At 51.1% G+C, this 16,013-nt stretch overlaps 1 protein-coding gene across 1 annotated transcript in view; it reads left to right on the plus strand.

Annotated features, from left to right (window-relative positions):
* Positions 1-5,728: 5,728 nt before the first annotated feature.
* Positions 5,729-16,013, plus strand: part of Igdcc4 (immunoglobulin superfamily, DCC subclass, member 4) — a 23,937-nt gene continuing 13,652 nt past the window's right edge. Inside the window, exons 1-5 of the mRNA XM_013009911.1 lie at positions 5,729-5,770; positions 8,226-8,601; positions 9,203-9,344; positions 12,916-13,052; positions 15,041-15,181. Coding sequence (XP_012865365.1) covers positions 5,729-5,770; positions 8,226-8,601; positions 9,203-9,344; positions 12,916-13,052; positions 15,041-15,181 — 838 coding nt within the window. The remainder of the gene's footprint in view (positions 5,771-8,225; positions 8,602-9,202; positions 9,345-12,915; positions 13,053-15,040; positions 15,182-16,013) is intronic.

Here is a 16,013-nt window from a genome sequence, read left to right on the forward strand (position 1 = left end):
GGGGGGGATTGCTCTCCAGCTGCTGCAGCTTTCCAGAGACTCCGCCAGGCCACGTGGGAGGGAGTGGGGAGGACAGGAGGGGGGGAGCCTCCGCCTGGCCAGCCCCAGGCCCATCTCCAGGAAAACAGTGGGTGGGAGAGTGCCAGGGACTGCTGGACCCCACTTTCTGCCTCTCTCTCTATAAGACACGCCCCTTTCCAGCCAGGACTGCGGGCCAGGCTTGGGGTGGGACTAGTAAAGAGGTGTGTGTGTGGGGGGGGGAATATGGGGAGGGGGAAATGTCAGAGGCTCTGTCCTCCTGGAGCCCCTGGGATTTTGAGAAATAGTTGTACGTTCCCCCTCCCCTTTCTGTTCTCCCCCCCAAAGCTCTGGGACTGAAGTCCTCACCCAGTGAGGTGGCATGCATGGGCCTAGTAACTGCACCCCGAGTTCCATCCGATACCCTCTGGGCTCCAGCAAGGGTCTCATCTTGGGAGATCTGGCCTCTCCCTGCTTCGGAGTGCAGTCGGAGCCCCAGGCCGGGCTCTGATGGTCTGGCCTTGACTCCCTCCTCCTCTTGGTGCGAGCTCTGTGGGCTTGGGCACAGACAGTTCTAGAGTTCTCACGGGCCACCCTGATCTGGAGCAGGGTCATCATTCATTCACAGTATTTATACAGAGCCCTGGAAATAGACCAGCATGTATCTATGTGTTTTGAAGTCAGGAGATGCCACCATCACGTCCCTGGGCAGGCATTAAGCATTCAATCTGGGAAATGGGGTTCCAGAGAGACACCTTCAGAAGAGGGGCTCCTGAGTCACTGTGAGATCAGGCTTTGCTGGAGAAAACAGTGACAACAGAGCTAGACATGGAACAGAGCACTCCTAAAGAAGACAGACAGGGGGGGACTTTACCAGAAAGGACAGCTTAGAGGTGATTAAGGTGTTTTGGGGGTGTGTGTATGCGTGTGTGATCTCTCTCTTCCTCCCCTTTCTCCCTCCCTTTCTCTCTCTCTCCCCTCCCTTTCTCTCTGGCTGATCCTGGAGCTGAGGGTTTTTTTGGGTGTATGTATGCATGTGCATGTGCATGCATGCATTGGTCCTGGAGCTTGAACTCAGGGCCTGGGCTCAGTCCCTGAATTCTTTATTTTTTTTGAGGGGGGGGGGCGGTCGTGGGGCCTGAACTCTGGGCCTGGGCGCTGTCCCTCAGCTCTTCAGCTCAAGGCTAGCACTCTGCCATCTGAGCCACAGTGCCATTTCCTTCTTTTTTCTTTTTGCTTATGTGGTGCTGAGGAATCGAACCCAGGGCCTCAGGCATGCAAGGCAAGTGCTCTACCACTGAGCCAGCTTCCCAGCCCCAGTCCCTGAATTCTTTTGCCCAGGCTAGAGCTCTACTGCTTGAGCCATAACTCTTCTGGCTTTGAACTCTGGGCTTGGGTGCTGTCCCTGTGCTCTTCAGCTCAAGGCGAGCACTCTACCGCTTGAGCCACAGCATCACATCCAGTTTTCCAGTAGTTTTATTGGAGATAAGAATCTCACGGAGTTTCCTGCCCAGGCTGGCTTTGAACCACAATCCACAGATCTCAGCCTCCTGAGTAGCTAAGATTACAGGCGTGAGCCACCGGCGCCCAGCTTCTTCTGGCTTTCTTGGTGGTTCATTGGAGATAAGAATTTCCCAGACTGTTTCTTGCACAAGACTGGCTTTGAACTACCATCCTCAGATCTCAGCCTCCTGAGTAGCTGGGATGATAGGCGTGAGGCACCAGTTGCTGGTTGTGATTGAGGTTCAGTTGGTAGAATGAAGCTAAGTCTGGCTGGAGGTTAGAGCCCAGGGGCTGGTGGAGGAGGGATGGACACAGATCCAGGGGCTGGTGGAGGAGGGATGGACACAGATCATGGAGTACGAAGTGGGAGCTGGACCCAGCTGGTGAAGGACTCTGCTTAGTTTTCTGGACTGGAGGAAGAGTCCTTACCCCACCCTGGGCCAGTTTTAAGATCAGGCGCGCAGCCAGTGTAGAGAATGGATGGGGCAGGGCTTGGGGCAGGAAGTGCCAGCTCCTTGGGAGGCTGAGGTAGTAATCCAGAAGACTGGATGACAACTAGTCTAAGCAGCAGTTGGGACACAGTGGTTAGATTCCAAAGAATGTAGATTAAGGGAAGGGGCTGTCCAGGGCATGGACTGAACACATAGGGAGTAAGGGAGAGGAAAGTAAATTACTAGACAAGCCAGACGCTTGTGGCTCCTGCCTGTTAATCCCAGCTACGCAGGAGGCTGAGATCTGGGGATCACTGTTGGAAGCCAGCTCAGGGAGGAAAGTCCATGAGACTCTTTTTTTTTCTTTTTTTGGGAGGGGGTCCGGTCGTGGGGTCTGAACTCTGGGCCTGGGCGCTGTCCCTCAGCTCTTCAGCTCAAGGCTAGCGCTCTACCACTTGAGCCACAGCACCACTTCTGGCTTTTTTTTCTTTTTGCTTATGTGGTGCTGAGGAATCGAACCTAGGGCCTCAGGCATGCAAGGCAAGCGCTCTACCACTGAGCCACCTTCCCAGCCCTCCATGAGACTCTTATCTCCAGTTGATCATCAAAAAGCTGGAAGTGGATCTGGGGCTCAAATAGTAGAATGTCAGAATTGAGACGAAAGGCTAAGGTCACAGTGGCCGGGTTCAGAGTTCAAGCCCCAGTATTGGTGCGCACGCACATGCGCACACACACACACACACACACACACACTTGAAGAAATATAGAAATGGTTTTAGCATGAGTCCATTTCACAGAAAGAGTGACTGCCCAGAGTTACAGGATTAGACTAAACTGGGGTGAATCAGCCTCTTGGCTCTCAGTCACCACACTAGTGCTGGACAGCCACCCTTTGGTGGGTTTTGGTTACACACATGCCAAGCTCACCCTCTCCACATCCTTCACCTCTACACAAGGAGGCCTGGGCCCTTTCTGTTGATCTAGCTGGGGTCTGCATGCACCCTCCCCCACTTCATTCCTTGCCCTCCAGTCCCCTGAGGTACAGCCACCGGATTGGAGGTAGAATCCCAGATGCAGAACAGATGTTATTCTCAGGCACACCCAGCGCTTCCAGTTCCCCGGGGGGTTTGGGGGAAGCTCTGAGCAAGAGGACCCCAGCCTGGTTAGAGGGCCCTAATGGGGGCTTAGAGGGGCCCGAGAAGGAAACCAGAGAGGATGTCCTGGGGACCAACATGCTGTCTTCTGTCAGCTACTATTGTCTTCTTGCTGAATTTAATTAACTAATTAATTAGGTAATTAATTAATTTTGGTACCAGTCCTGGGACTTGAACTCAGGGCCTGGGCACTGACCCTCAGCTCTTCAGCTCAAGGCAAGCACTGTACCACTTGAGCTACAGCGCCACTTCCTTTTTTTTCTTCTTCTTCTTCTCAAGGCTAGTACTCTACCACTTGAACCATAGCTCCACTTCCGGCTTTTCGGTAGTTCCTTGGAGATGAGAACTTTATTACCCTAGCTGGCTTTGAACTATACTCCTCAGATCTCAGCCTCCTGAGTAGCTAGGATTATAGACAAGAGCTACCAGTACCTGGCTTCTTACTGGATTTAGAGACTAAGCATCTTCTGGACGTAGAGACCCTGAGGTCACTGGAATTGGGGAAACTGAGGATCTGTAGCTTTCTTAGGTAAGTTGCTCATTAGTTCATCCCAGGGCTCTGAAATGTATGCAGAGTATGGCAGGAGAGACAAAAATCAAGCCCCAGGAGCTGTCCCTTAGGTTTTTGGCTGAAGGCTAGTGCTCTACCACCTGAGCCACAGCTCCACTTAAAGCCTTTTGGTGGTTCATTGGAGATAAGAGTCTCACAGACTTTTCTGACCAGACAGGCTTTGTTTTTTTCCGGTCGTGGGGCTTTAACACTAGGACTGGGCATTGTCCCTCAGCTGTTCAGCTCAAGGCCAGTGCTCTACCACTTGAGCCACAGCACCACTTTTAGTTTTCTGATGGTTTATTGGAGATAAGAGTCTCACAGCCTTTCCTGCCTGGGCTGGCTTTGAACCTCAATCCTCAGATTTCAGCCTCCAGAGTAACATTACAAGCATGAGCTTGGCCAGGTCCTATTATTTTTTTATAGATAAGGCTTGGAGGGGCTGGGAAGGTGGCTCAGTGGTAGAGCGCTTGCCTTGCATGCCTGAGGCCCTGGGTTCGATTCCTCAGCACCACATAAGCAAAAGGAAAAAAAAGCCGGAAGTGGTGCTGTGGCTCAAGTGGTAGAGTGCTAGCCTTGAGCTGAAGAGCTGAGGGACAGTGCCCAGGCCCAGAGTTCAGGCCCCCAAAAAAATAAATAAAAATAAGGCTTGGCAATGGGTTCCATGTCTTCATGTGTGTGTGTGTATGTGTGTGTGTGTGGTTTTTCTGGACAGATTCTTCTTGTGTAGCCCAAGCTACAGGCCTCACATTCCTGATCCTTCTACCTCTGTCTCCCAAGTGTGGGGTTGCCAGCCTTGTGCTGGCTCAGTTTCGTGTCATTTTAGTGTGTCTTGGCATGTCCACTTGTAATTTTAGCTGCTCAGGAGGCTGAGATCTGCGGATTGAGATTCAAAGCCAGCCCAGGCAGAAAAGTCCATGAAAGGGGCTGGGAATGTGGCTTAGTGGTAGAGTGTTTTCCTAGCATGCATGAAGCCCTGGGTTAATTCCTCAGTAAAAAGCCAGAAATTGAGCTGTGGCTCAAGGGGTAGAATGCTAGCCTCGAGTAAAAGAAGCTCAGGGACAGTGCCTATTTCCTGAGTTCAAGCCCCAGGTCTGGCAAAAAAAAAAGTCCATGAAACCTGGTCCTCTGAGGGGACCAAGACATGGGCAAGTCACACCAGCATTGCAGAAGAAGGAGGACCAAGACCTTCCCAGCATTCCTTCCACCTGTTGGTGGGAGGGGCCTAGAGTGGGAAGGGCTAATGGAAGAAACTGACTAATGGAAGAAAGTGGATGGTGCTGCTGCCAAAAGTGTGTGTGTGTGTGTAGAATTGCCCGAGGCTAGTGTTCTACCACTCGAACCACACTTCCACTTTGGGCTCTTTGGGTAATTGGACTGGCTTCGAACTGCGATCCTCAGATCTCAGTTTCCTGAGTAGCTAGAATGACAGATGTAAGCCACCGGCACCAGGCAGCTCCAGTTATTTTTGAGCTAGGATCTTGCTTTTGGCTTCGGCCATCCTGGACCATGATTCTGCCATATGCTTCCCGCCACTGCTCAGATGACAGGTGCACACGACTACGCCCAGCGCCCAGCATTTCTCGGTTGAAACTGGGGTGGGGGTGGGAGAGAGGGATGTCTCACAAACGTTCTCGGCCAGGGCTGGCCTGGAACCACCATTCTCCTGATCATAGACTCCCACCTAACTGGTATGCTGGTGCACCCCACTCAGCTATTGGTTAAGATGGGGTGGGGGGTATCTTGTGAACTTTTCACCCAGATTGGCCTGCAGCCAGATCTCAGTGTCTCCAGGAGCTCAGGTTACAAGTGTGAGCCACTGGTTCCAGCCCTCCCCCCCACATTCAAGGGCAATTCTCATCTTGATGCTGGATTCACTTGCTTAAAAAGTTAAAGGACAGTTTTCTGTCTCCTAGAAAGAAAGGCCAATTTCTCCCCCCTCCCCCATCTGTAAAAGGAAGACCTCAGGTTTTGCTGACATGTCCATTCCAATGGGCTCAAGCCTGTAATCCTCGCTCCTCTGGAGGCTGAGATGGGAGGATCCCTGTTTGAAAGCTAGCCTGGGTAGGAAAATGGCTGAAGGCACGTTGCAGCTGCTCTCTGAGGGAGACCCTGTTCGTGCTGCATTCTGATTCCCTCTTGCTTTCCCTGTTCTGCCTTGCTGGGCTCCTTGGAGGTGGCAAAGCCAGACATCTGCTGATCTATGAATATTCAGAAAGGGAATTGAAGCTCTTCTGGACTCCCCAGCCAGCCGCCCGGCCCTGGCTGCAGTTCTGGTCCTGCCTGCCAGAGCCCAGGGTGCTGACATACCCAGCAGCTGCTAGGGCCCCAGTGTTCACATTGTTTGTTCAGCCCAGCAGGGGATTTTCCAAGCCCTGGACAGGCTTTCAGGAGCGGGAGGGTTCAGGGATTCATGTCATGTGGGGCTTTTTTTTTTCCTCCCCTAAAACCTAAGCCAACTGTTCTGTGGCTGGACTTGGGGTATTTGGGGCTGAGAGCCTGGTGTGGCCTTCCCCCAACCCAGAGTATGCATCACGAAATCTAAGGCCTTAGAAATAGAAAGGACTGCATTCTCTTGTAAACTGAGGCCCTCAGTTTAATTCCTTACCACCTCCCCCCCAAAAAAAATCTCTCTCTCTCTCTCTCACACACACACACACAACGAATAAGTTTGGTGCCAGTGGTTCATGCCTATAATCTTAGCTACCCAGGAGGTTGGGATCTGTGGATCGTGACTCAGAGCTGGAAGCTGAGGCGTGGTTTTACAAGGGTACCAGCGTCGAGGGGAAAAGCAGAGGGACAACACTCAGGCCCTGAGTTCAAGCCCTGGTTACCAGCACCAAACAAATCAATAGGAAGTGTTTTCTAATTTCCTAGCCCTTCTGCTTTTTGAGGGTCCCATATGTCTCTCTGGCAGCTGGGACTTGCCACCTGAGGAATAAAAAGTCATCTCTAAAATCTGAGGCTCACTGTTTGAAGCCAGCTTGGGCAGGAGAGTCTGGGAGATGTGTATCTCCTGTTGACAGGGGGGAAAAAAATGCTGGAAGTGGAGCTGTGGCTCAAGTGGTAGAGCACTAGCCTTGAGCGAGATCGCTTTGGGTCAGTGCCCAGGCTCTGAGTTCAAGCCCTAGGAGGTCTCAGGACAGAGGAGGAGAGAGAGATTGGGTCACTGAGTGTCTATGGGTTGGGGTGTTAGCAGATCAGCCTGTGGAAGAACCAAGCATTTCTCTGTGAGTAATGGTGACTGACCCCCACTGAAATGTAGATTAAGGGACTCAGCTTTCCCTTCTGTGGTTTTGCCTAACCCTGGGAGGCATTCTTTCCTCCATCTTCCCTCCACTCAGGCTCTTCCTCTGTGTGGGTCAGGACACCCAGGAACTGCCCCCTTTCTGGCCTTGCAGATGGTAGCTGCCAGCAGGAACATTTAACTTTTCCAGTCTCCTGAGCAGAAGCAGCCGCTGGCTCTGGAACTCAGTCCCATGGAGTTTGCTCTGAATCCAACTCAGTCTAGGTCCTATCTCCATGGGCAGGGCCTACTTAGCTCTTCCATAATCATCAGCTAGGACATTTATTATTATTATTATTATTATTGTCGGTTGTGGGGCTTGAACTCAGGGCCTGGCCACTGTCCCTGCGTCTTTTTGTTCAAGGCCAGCACTCTACCACTTGAGCCACTGTGCCACATCCAGCTTTTTTTTTTTTTTTGGTAGTTTATTGGAGATAAGAGTCTTATGGTAGGCTGGGAAGGTAGCTCAGTGGTAGAGCGCTTGCCTTGCATGCCTGAGGCCCTGGGTTCGATTCCTCAGCACCACATAAGCAAAAAGAAAAAAGCCGGAAGTGGCGCTGTGGCTCAAGTGGTAGAGCGCTAGCCTTGAGCTGAAGAGCTGAGGGACAGCTCCCAGGCCCAGAGTTCAGGCCCCACGACTGGACCCAAAAAAAAGAAGAGTCTTATGGCCTTTCCTGCCTGGGCTGGCTTTGTACCACGATCCTCAGATCTCAGCCTCCTGAGTAGCTAGGATGACAGGTGTGAGCCACTAGCACCCAGCTGTACAGGATTTTTCTTACCCCCAAAAAGAGAATTCACCAAGCGCTGGTTCAAGGCTCAGGACTGGCACAAAGAAAAATAAAGAGACCTCATGCTCAAAAACAGTCACTCCTCCTCTTCTCCCACAGCCCCTGGCGATCAGTCATCTCCTCTGTGTTGTGGTAGACGTGTCTGTTCTGAACACTTCGTGGAAGCAAGAACATGCAAATGGGCATTTAGTGACTGGTCTAGGGTGTTCAAGGTTCATCCACAAGAGAGCACCAATCAGTTCTTCACTCATTTGGCTGGCTCAATAACATGCTTTTCTGCTCATCGGGTGAAGAATGGTTGGGTTGTTTGGGACATCATGAATAATGCTGTTGTATCCTGGATCCTTTTCATGGGGGGGAAGAAGTTGAACAGCAACGAGTGTCACAGGTGCATCAGGCACAGTGGCTCACGCCTGTATAATCCCTGTTACTCAGGAGGCAGAGATCCCATCTCTGACTCAGTGGCTCAGGAGCAGGGAAGACGCACACTGATAGCTCTGCTGCCTCCTCCTCTCCCCAGGGGAGCTGCCCACACCACAGGAGACAACCATAGAGCTGAGCTGCGCTGCGGGGCCATTGCAAGTGATCCTGGGCCCAGACCAGGCCGCCATATTGGACTGTAGCCTGGGGACTGCCGCCACTGGACCCGCCAACAAGGTGACCTGGAGCAAGGATGGGCACACCGTCATGGAACACGACCACCTACGCCTGCTCCCCAACGGCTCCCTGTGGCTGTCCTGGTCTTTGGCAATGGCTGATAGAGATGAAGAAGCAGCTGGGGAGTTCAGCGCCATTGAAGGCAGTTATTCCTGCCTGGTCCATGGCCCTCTCGGAGTGATTGCTAGCCAGGCTGCAGTGGTCAAGCTTGCCAGTAAGTACCTGAATCTAGGGTTACCATGCTGAGACCAGGAGAGGTATGCAATTAGCTCCCTGCACAAACGCCCTCCTCTTTTTTTTTTTTTTTGGCCAGTCCTGGGCTTGAACTCAGGGCCTAGGCACTGTCCCTGAGCTTTCTTTTGCTCAAGGATAGCTCACACCTGTCATCCTAGCTACTCCGGAGGTTGAGATCTGAGGATCAGGGTTCAAAGCTAGCCTAGGCAGCAAGGGCTGTGAGACTCTAACCTCCAATTAACCACCAAAATGCTGGACATGGAGCTGTGGCTCAAATGGTAGAGCCTTGAGCTCAGGGACAGCGCCTAGGCCCTGAGTTCAAAGCCCCAAGACTGGCACACACATGTACAAAAAGGATCAGCCCAGGAGCTTGTGTCCATACACAGGAAAGTGAGTGGACCCCACCCCATCCCCGCATCCCCCCACCCCCCTGCTATCACTTGGGGCTATCAGTAGGCACTAAAACCACCATGACTGGGGCAGGGAAACCATGAAGTGCACTCTGCCAGTGGTCTAACCTGTAATCAAGGGTTTGGATTCTTTAGCTATTTCTTTCCAATTGCCGCTGTCCTGACCCCTAGCACTGGAAGATTTTTCTCTACACCCGGAGTTTCAGACGGTGGAAGAGAATGGGACAGCTCGGTTCCAGTGCCACGCTGAGGGGCTGCCGGCACCTGTTATTACCTGGGAGAAGGATCAGGTGACATTGCCTGAAGAGCCTCGGTGAGTGTTCTGGGGAAGGGGGGAGGTGCATCTCCAAGCCACACATACCTTGGCAGAAAACAGCCCTATGACTGCTGGGAGAATTTTTCTTTTCTCTCCCACCCTCCCTCCCTCTCTTCCTCTCTCTCTTCCTTCCTTCCTTTTTCCTTCTTCCTCCCTTCCTTCTTTCTTTCTTTTTTTTTTTTGGGGGGGGGGAATGCGGTCCTGTGGCTTGAATTCAGGGCCCAGGCATTGTCCCTGAGCTTTCGTGTTCATGGCTAGCGCTCTACCACTTGAGCCACAGCGCCACTTCTAGCTTTTGGGTAGTTAATTGGAGATCAGAGTCTCACAGACTTTCCTGCTCAGGCTGGCTTCAAACCACAGTCTTCAGATCTCAGCCTCCTGAGTAGCTAGGTACCTGGTGTCTGGCTTTTCTTGTTTCTTTTTGTTTCCTTTATTGAAAAATTATTTTATTGTAAAGATGCTGTACAGAGGGGTTACAGTTACACGAGTAAGGTAATGAGTGCATCTCTGGTCAAACATTGTTACCCCTCCTTTTTTGTTTCCTTTTTGTGTCCATACTGGGGCTTGAATTCAGGGCCAGAGTATTGCCCCTCGGTTTTTTTTTTTTTTTTTTCACTCAAGGCGGATGCTCTACCATTTGAACCAGAGCTCCACATCTTGTTTTTTTGCAGGTTCACTGGAGATAAGAGTCTCATGGACTTTTCTTCCAAGGCTGGTACATAATAGATAAGATGTAAGATGTGTAAGATATTACTAGGCACTGGTGGCTCACACCTGTAATCCTAGCTACTCAGGAGGCTGAGATCTGAGGATCGAGGTTCAAAGCCAGCCCAGGCAGGAAAGTCCATGAGACTCTTATCTCCAATAAACCGCTAGAAAACTGGAAGTGGCGCTGTGTCTCAAGCGGTAGAGCGCTCTCCTTGAGCTGAAGAGTGCAGGGACAGCACCCAGGGCCAGAGTTTAAGCCCCACAACCGACCAAAAAAAAAAAAAAAGACTCTTGTCTCCAAATAACCATTCAAAAACTGGAACTGGTGCTGTGGCTCAAGTGGTAGAGCACACTAGCCTTGAGCACAAAGAGGCTCAGGGACAGCACCCAGGTCCTGAGTTCAAGCCCACGACTGACATAGAAAGAAAAAAAAGAAAAAGAAAGAAATGATATTATTATCTGGAGTGTTAAATGAAGAAACTGAGGATTAGATACAGGCCTCTCCCAGGTGGGAATCGGGGGTTGGGTAGAAGAAGCTGCAGGACTTGAAGAAGTTTGTGCTGAAGGTGGGCTTAGAGTTTGGGAGCCTAACTTGTATTAGCTCAGAGCAACAAAGCAGTGGGGTTCAGAGTTCCCCTCCCAACATCTAATTCAAGCAGCTGCCCACAGAGCCACAGGCCTCGCCCACAGAGCCACAGGCCTTGCCCACACAGATGGAAGCTGCCAGTTCCTGGGTTCTGGGAATGTTTGCCCCCAAGTTCTCTGAAAAGCAATCCTCATCTATAAATAAGCCAGGCTCACATGCCCCAGCACATTGTGTGAGGGAATAAAGAAATGTTGAAAACAGCAACTTGATGATGGCCAAGGTATGTATTTTTACACATGTCCAGATATAGTACATGTGCAACTATGCTAGTCATAAACTCAGCTCAGTGATTGGAATGAGACCATATGCCTTGATGTCGGCCTATGTGCACACACACACTCTGTCAGGGAAGAGGGGCCGATAGTTACAGCCTCTAATGGTGATTAGACCCCAAAGCAATTCCTTGGTACTTAACACTAATTTCTAATAAGAGGAAATAATCTGGGGATCATTTTTCTTCAGTGAAAACTAGCAATCAGCCAGGAGCTGGTGGTTTATGCCTGGAATCCTAACTACTCAAGAGGCTGAGATCTGTGGTTCACACCTAGCTTGGGCAGGAAAGGCTGTGAGATTCTTAGCTCCAATTTACCCCCAAAGAAACTAGAAGTGAAGCTGTGGCTCAAGTGATAAAGGCTAGCCTTGAGCGCAAAAACTCAAAGACAGCACCCAGGCCCCAGAACTGGCACACACACACACAAAAGAAGATAACCAGGGGCTGGGAAGGTGGCTCAGTGGTAGAGCACTTGCCTTGCATGCCTGAGATCCTGGGTTCGATTCCTCAGCACCACATAAGCAAAGAGAAAAAAGCCGGAAGTGGCGCTGTGGCTCAAGTGGTAGAGTGCTAGCCTTGAGCTGAAGAGCTGAGGGACAGTGCCCAGGTCCAGAGTTCAGGCCCCACTACTGACCAAAAAAAAAAGAAGATAACCAGCAATCATTGTTCCCCCAAATTCCAGCTATTCACAGCCACATTGTGGCTTCAACTAGTATTTATACCATTTGCACAACCAATTCTTTTCTTTACACCAACTTTATGTATATTTAAAAAATATTAATAACCAGGAACTGATGGCTCACATCTGTAATCCTAGCTATTTAGGAAGCCAAGATCTGAGGACCAATCCTGAGCAGAAAAGTTAGTGAGATTCTTATCTCCATTTAACCAGCAGGTAACCGGAAGTGCTGTTGTTGCTCAAAGTGGTAGGGTACTAGCTTTGAGGGAAAGACTCAAGGAAAGAGCTCAGGCCCTGATTTCAAGCCCTACAACCTACAGAAAACAAAAACAATTACAAGTATAGGTATGGCTGAAGTGGTAGAGCATCAGCCTTGAGTGAAAAAGCCAAGCAAGAAAGCATGTTCAGGGGCTGGGAAGGTGGCTTAGTGGTAGAGTGCTTGCCTCACATACATGAAGCCCTGGGTTCGATTCCTCAGTACCACATACACAGAAAAAGCCAGAAGTGGCGCTGTGGCTCAAGTGGTAGAGTGCTAGCCTTGAGCAAAAAGAAGCTCAGGGGTAGTGCCCAGGCCTAGAGTTCAAGCCCCAGGATTGGCGAGAGAAACACAAAAGAAAAAGAAAGGAAGGAAGGAAGGAAGGAAGGCAGGCAGGCAGGCAGGCAGGCAAGCTCAAGCCCCAGTAACGACACACACACACACACACACACACACACACACACACACACACACTTCCTTCCTTTGTCCACACACACACACACACACACACACACACACACACACACACACTTCCTTCCTTTGTCCAGCCTTCCAGAATCCATTGTCAGCCTCATGTACCCTCAGTTAGAATTCCGTTGTCCTAGATAGATCTCTCCAAGGGCTTGGTGGGTGGGGTGGGGTGGGGTGGTAGCTGTTAGGAAAATCAGAATCCTTGCAATATTTCTTTTGTTGTTGGTTGGTAGTGGTGGTTGAGGGGCTTGAACTTGGGGCCTGGGTACTGTCCCCGAGCATTTTTGCTCAAGGCTAGCACTCTACCCCTTGAGCCACAACGCCACTTCCAGTTTTCTGGTGGTTAATTGGAGATTAGAGTCCTAATGGACTCTCTTGTCTGGGCTGGCTTCTAACTATGATCCTCAGATCTCAGCCTCCTGAGTCGCTAGGATTACAGGCGTGAGCCACCAGCGCCTGACTGCATTTCTTTCATTAGGAGCCGCCCTCGGGTGGTTCCCTCGAACCTCACAGTCACCCTCTCTTTTTTCCCCAAAGGCTCATCACTCTTCCCAATGGCGTCCTCCAGATCCTGGGTGTTCAGCAGAGTGACACGGGCTCCTACCGCTGTGTGGCCACCAACGCAGCCCGCCAGCGTTTCAGCCTTGAGGCCCCACTCAGTGTGGTCCACAGAGGTAACGAAGGAGATGAGCTGGTGGGAAATGGGAGGGTTCCTGGAGCCAGCCATGCTAGAGCAGAAAGCTGCAAGAGGTCCAGGCCCAGCCTGCAGACAGGTGACGGGGTCTAAGTCCTATTGAACAAGTGAAGCAATGAAGTCCAGACAAAGCAATGTCACCAAGCCACTAGGGCTGGAGCCACAGACTCTGACTCTTTGTGTAGGGTTCTCTTTTCCTGCAGAGTTTCTGTGTCCCCTTGGGTAGGATGGGGAGTGATGAGAAGGTCAGTTGTTTGAGGAGGGCTGTCAGAGCCCTCCAGTCCTGTCCTCTGCCCCTTGTGCTCCTACCCTGGTGTGTATCCTGTTGTCCAGACATTGGGGGATTTACCCATGCTGCTTGCTCTGCAGTAGAAATCTAGCTCCCTGGCTGATGCTCCTATTCTCTCCCCTGCTTTCCCCCCCCCCTTTGTTGATCATGGGGCTTGAACTCAGGGCCTGGGTACTGTCCCTGAGCTCTTTTGCTCAAGGTTAGCACGCTACCACTTTGAGCCACAGCACCACTTCCGGTTTTCTGGTGGTTCATTGGAGATCAGAGTTTCATGGATATTTCCTGGCCAGGCTGGCTTTGAACCACGATCCTCAGATCTCAGCCTCCTAAGTAGCTAGGGTTACAGGCGTGAGCCACCAGTGTCTGGTCTGGCCTTCTCTTTCTTTGAAAAGTGCCTGCCCTGGTGTAACAAGATGAGAAAGAGCACCAGCTTTGAGGTCAGAAAGACCTGGTTTGAGTCCTAGCTCCGCTGCATAACCCTGGCACCTGTTATTAAATGTCCAGCCCAGAGAGATTACAATAATAACTGAGAATGGAAAATGCTTGCTAGATCTCTCTTTAAGCTCCTCTCTCTTCCAGGGTGCTCTCTTGCCTCCTGGTCTCTCTCCCCCCGCCCCCCCAACCCATGCTGGCTTTCCCTTGGGTTATAAGCTGCTCTGCTCATCCCAGAGGGCCTAACTCTCCCTCCTGCAGGGCTCTCTCCCTCCACCTACTGGACAAACCTGATATTCGCCATCATGCTGTAGACAGTGAGGGTCACCAGGAGAACTTGGCAGGGAATCAGGGTTCAGGGAGCTGCAGTTCTGGCAGCTTTTTTTCCACAAAGAAGCCCAGGGTCCTTTGAGGGGAGAGACTTGCCTAAAGCCTCACAGTGTGGCTGGAACTAGTAACTAGAAGTGCTGGGTGTAGCTATGGATTTGTCCAGCCATTTCTCTGGTGTGGTGTCAGAGACCATTCTTCTAGTTCTGTTTTGTTTTGTTTTAATGTCTTTTTTTGGTTTTTTGTTTGTTTGTTTTTGGATCCGTCATGGGGCTTGAACTCAGTGCCTGGGCCCTGTCCCTAAGCTCCTTTTTGCTCAAGGCTAGCACTCTACCACTTTGAGCCACAGCTCCACTCCCGATTTTCTGGTGGTTAACTTGGGATCAGAGTCTCACAGACTTTCCTGACCAGGTTGGCTTTGAACTACCATCCTCAGATCTCAGCCTCCTGAGTAGCTAGGATTACAGGCATGAACCACCAGCGCCCCGGCTCATTCTTCTGGTTAAAGAACCCTGAATTCCAATCCCAGCTCTACTGAACTTGGTGTTTACTTTCCTTATCTATCAGATGGATCCATGGCTGTCTCTGCTCCCCTTGGCCACTGGGAGCCTCAGGTGAGGTACCATGGCATGGTAGCAGAGCACCAATGCCTCATACCTGTAATCCTAATCTCAGGAGGCTGAGATCTGAGGATCACAGTTCAGAGCGAGCCTGGGCAGGAAAGCCCATGAGACTCTGATCTCCAATTAACTACCAGAAAACCAGAAGTGGGGCTGTGGCATCAAGTGGTAGAGTGCTAGCCTTCAGTGCAAAAGCTCAGGGACAGTGCCCAGGTCCTGGGTTCAAGCCCCACGATCAACAAACGCAACAACAACAAAATGTCTCAGGTAAAGTTACCCACTGGCCTGTCTTCTCTCCAGGTTCCCTGACGGCCACCAGGGGGCAGGATGTGGTCATCGTGGCAGCCCCGGAGAACACCACTGTGGTGTCTGGGCAGAGCGTGGTAATGGAATGTGTGGCTTCTGCCGACCCCACTCCTTTTGTGTCCTGGGTCCGACAAGGTATGTGAAGAAGGAAGGGCAGGAAAACATCACCAGGCCTGGAAAAGGATGGTGTAGTATTCAGGGGTCCCCAGGTCAGGGAGCAGGATGGGTGATCACTCCGTGTGTCCTAGCCTGGCTGTGGTGGATAGCAAGATCAGGTCTGGATGGGAGGAAATGGACTAACTTACCGCTAATGACGGCACTTTGGGCCTTCCACTCACAAAAAGCCTGGACTCAGCCCTGAGGGTGGGAGATGGGCTGTGGTCTTACTTCTGTTCTTCCCAACAGTGTTAAAGGTGTTTGAGGGCCAGGAAGGTGCCATCCAGCTCTGGGTCTGGTCCCCAGCAATGACAAAAGGAAAAAAAGTCTTAACCAGGCACAGGTGGTTCACACCTGTCATCCTAGCGACACAGGAGGCTGAGATCTGAGGATCACAGTTCAAAGCCAGCCAGGGTGGTAAAAGTCTGTGAGACTCTCATCTTGAATTAACCAGCAGAAAAGCTGGAAGTGGAGCTGTGGCTCAAGTAGTAGAGCACTTTGAGGGGAAAAAAAAAAAAAAAACTAAGGGAGATTGCCCAGGCCCTGAGTTCAAGCCCCATTACTGGTGTGTGTGTGTGTGTGTGTGCGTGCGCGCACACACACACACACACACACAAAGACTCTGGCCAGTCTAATCTTCACAGTAGTTGGCTAAGAGCACAGGGTAAAGTCTGTCTACTCAAAAGAAGTCAATTTGTTTTTTTGTTTTTTGGGTTTTTTTTTTGGGTCCGGTCGTGGGGCCTGAACTCTGGGCCTGGGCACTGTCCCTCAGCTCTTCAGCTCAAGGCTAGCACTCTACCACTTGAGCCAC

Source organism: Dipodomys ordii, unplaced genomic scaffold (genome assembly GCF_000151885.1).
Source record: "Dipodomys ordii isolate 6190 unplaced genomic scaffold, Dord_2.0 Scaffold11, whole genome shotgun sequence".
Taxonomy (NCBI): domain Eukaryota; kingdom Metazoa; phylum Chordata; class Mammalia; order Rodentia; family Heteromyidae; genus Dipodomys; species Dipodomys ordii.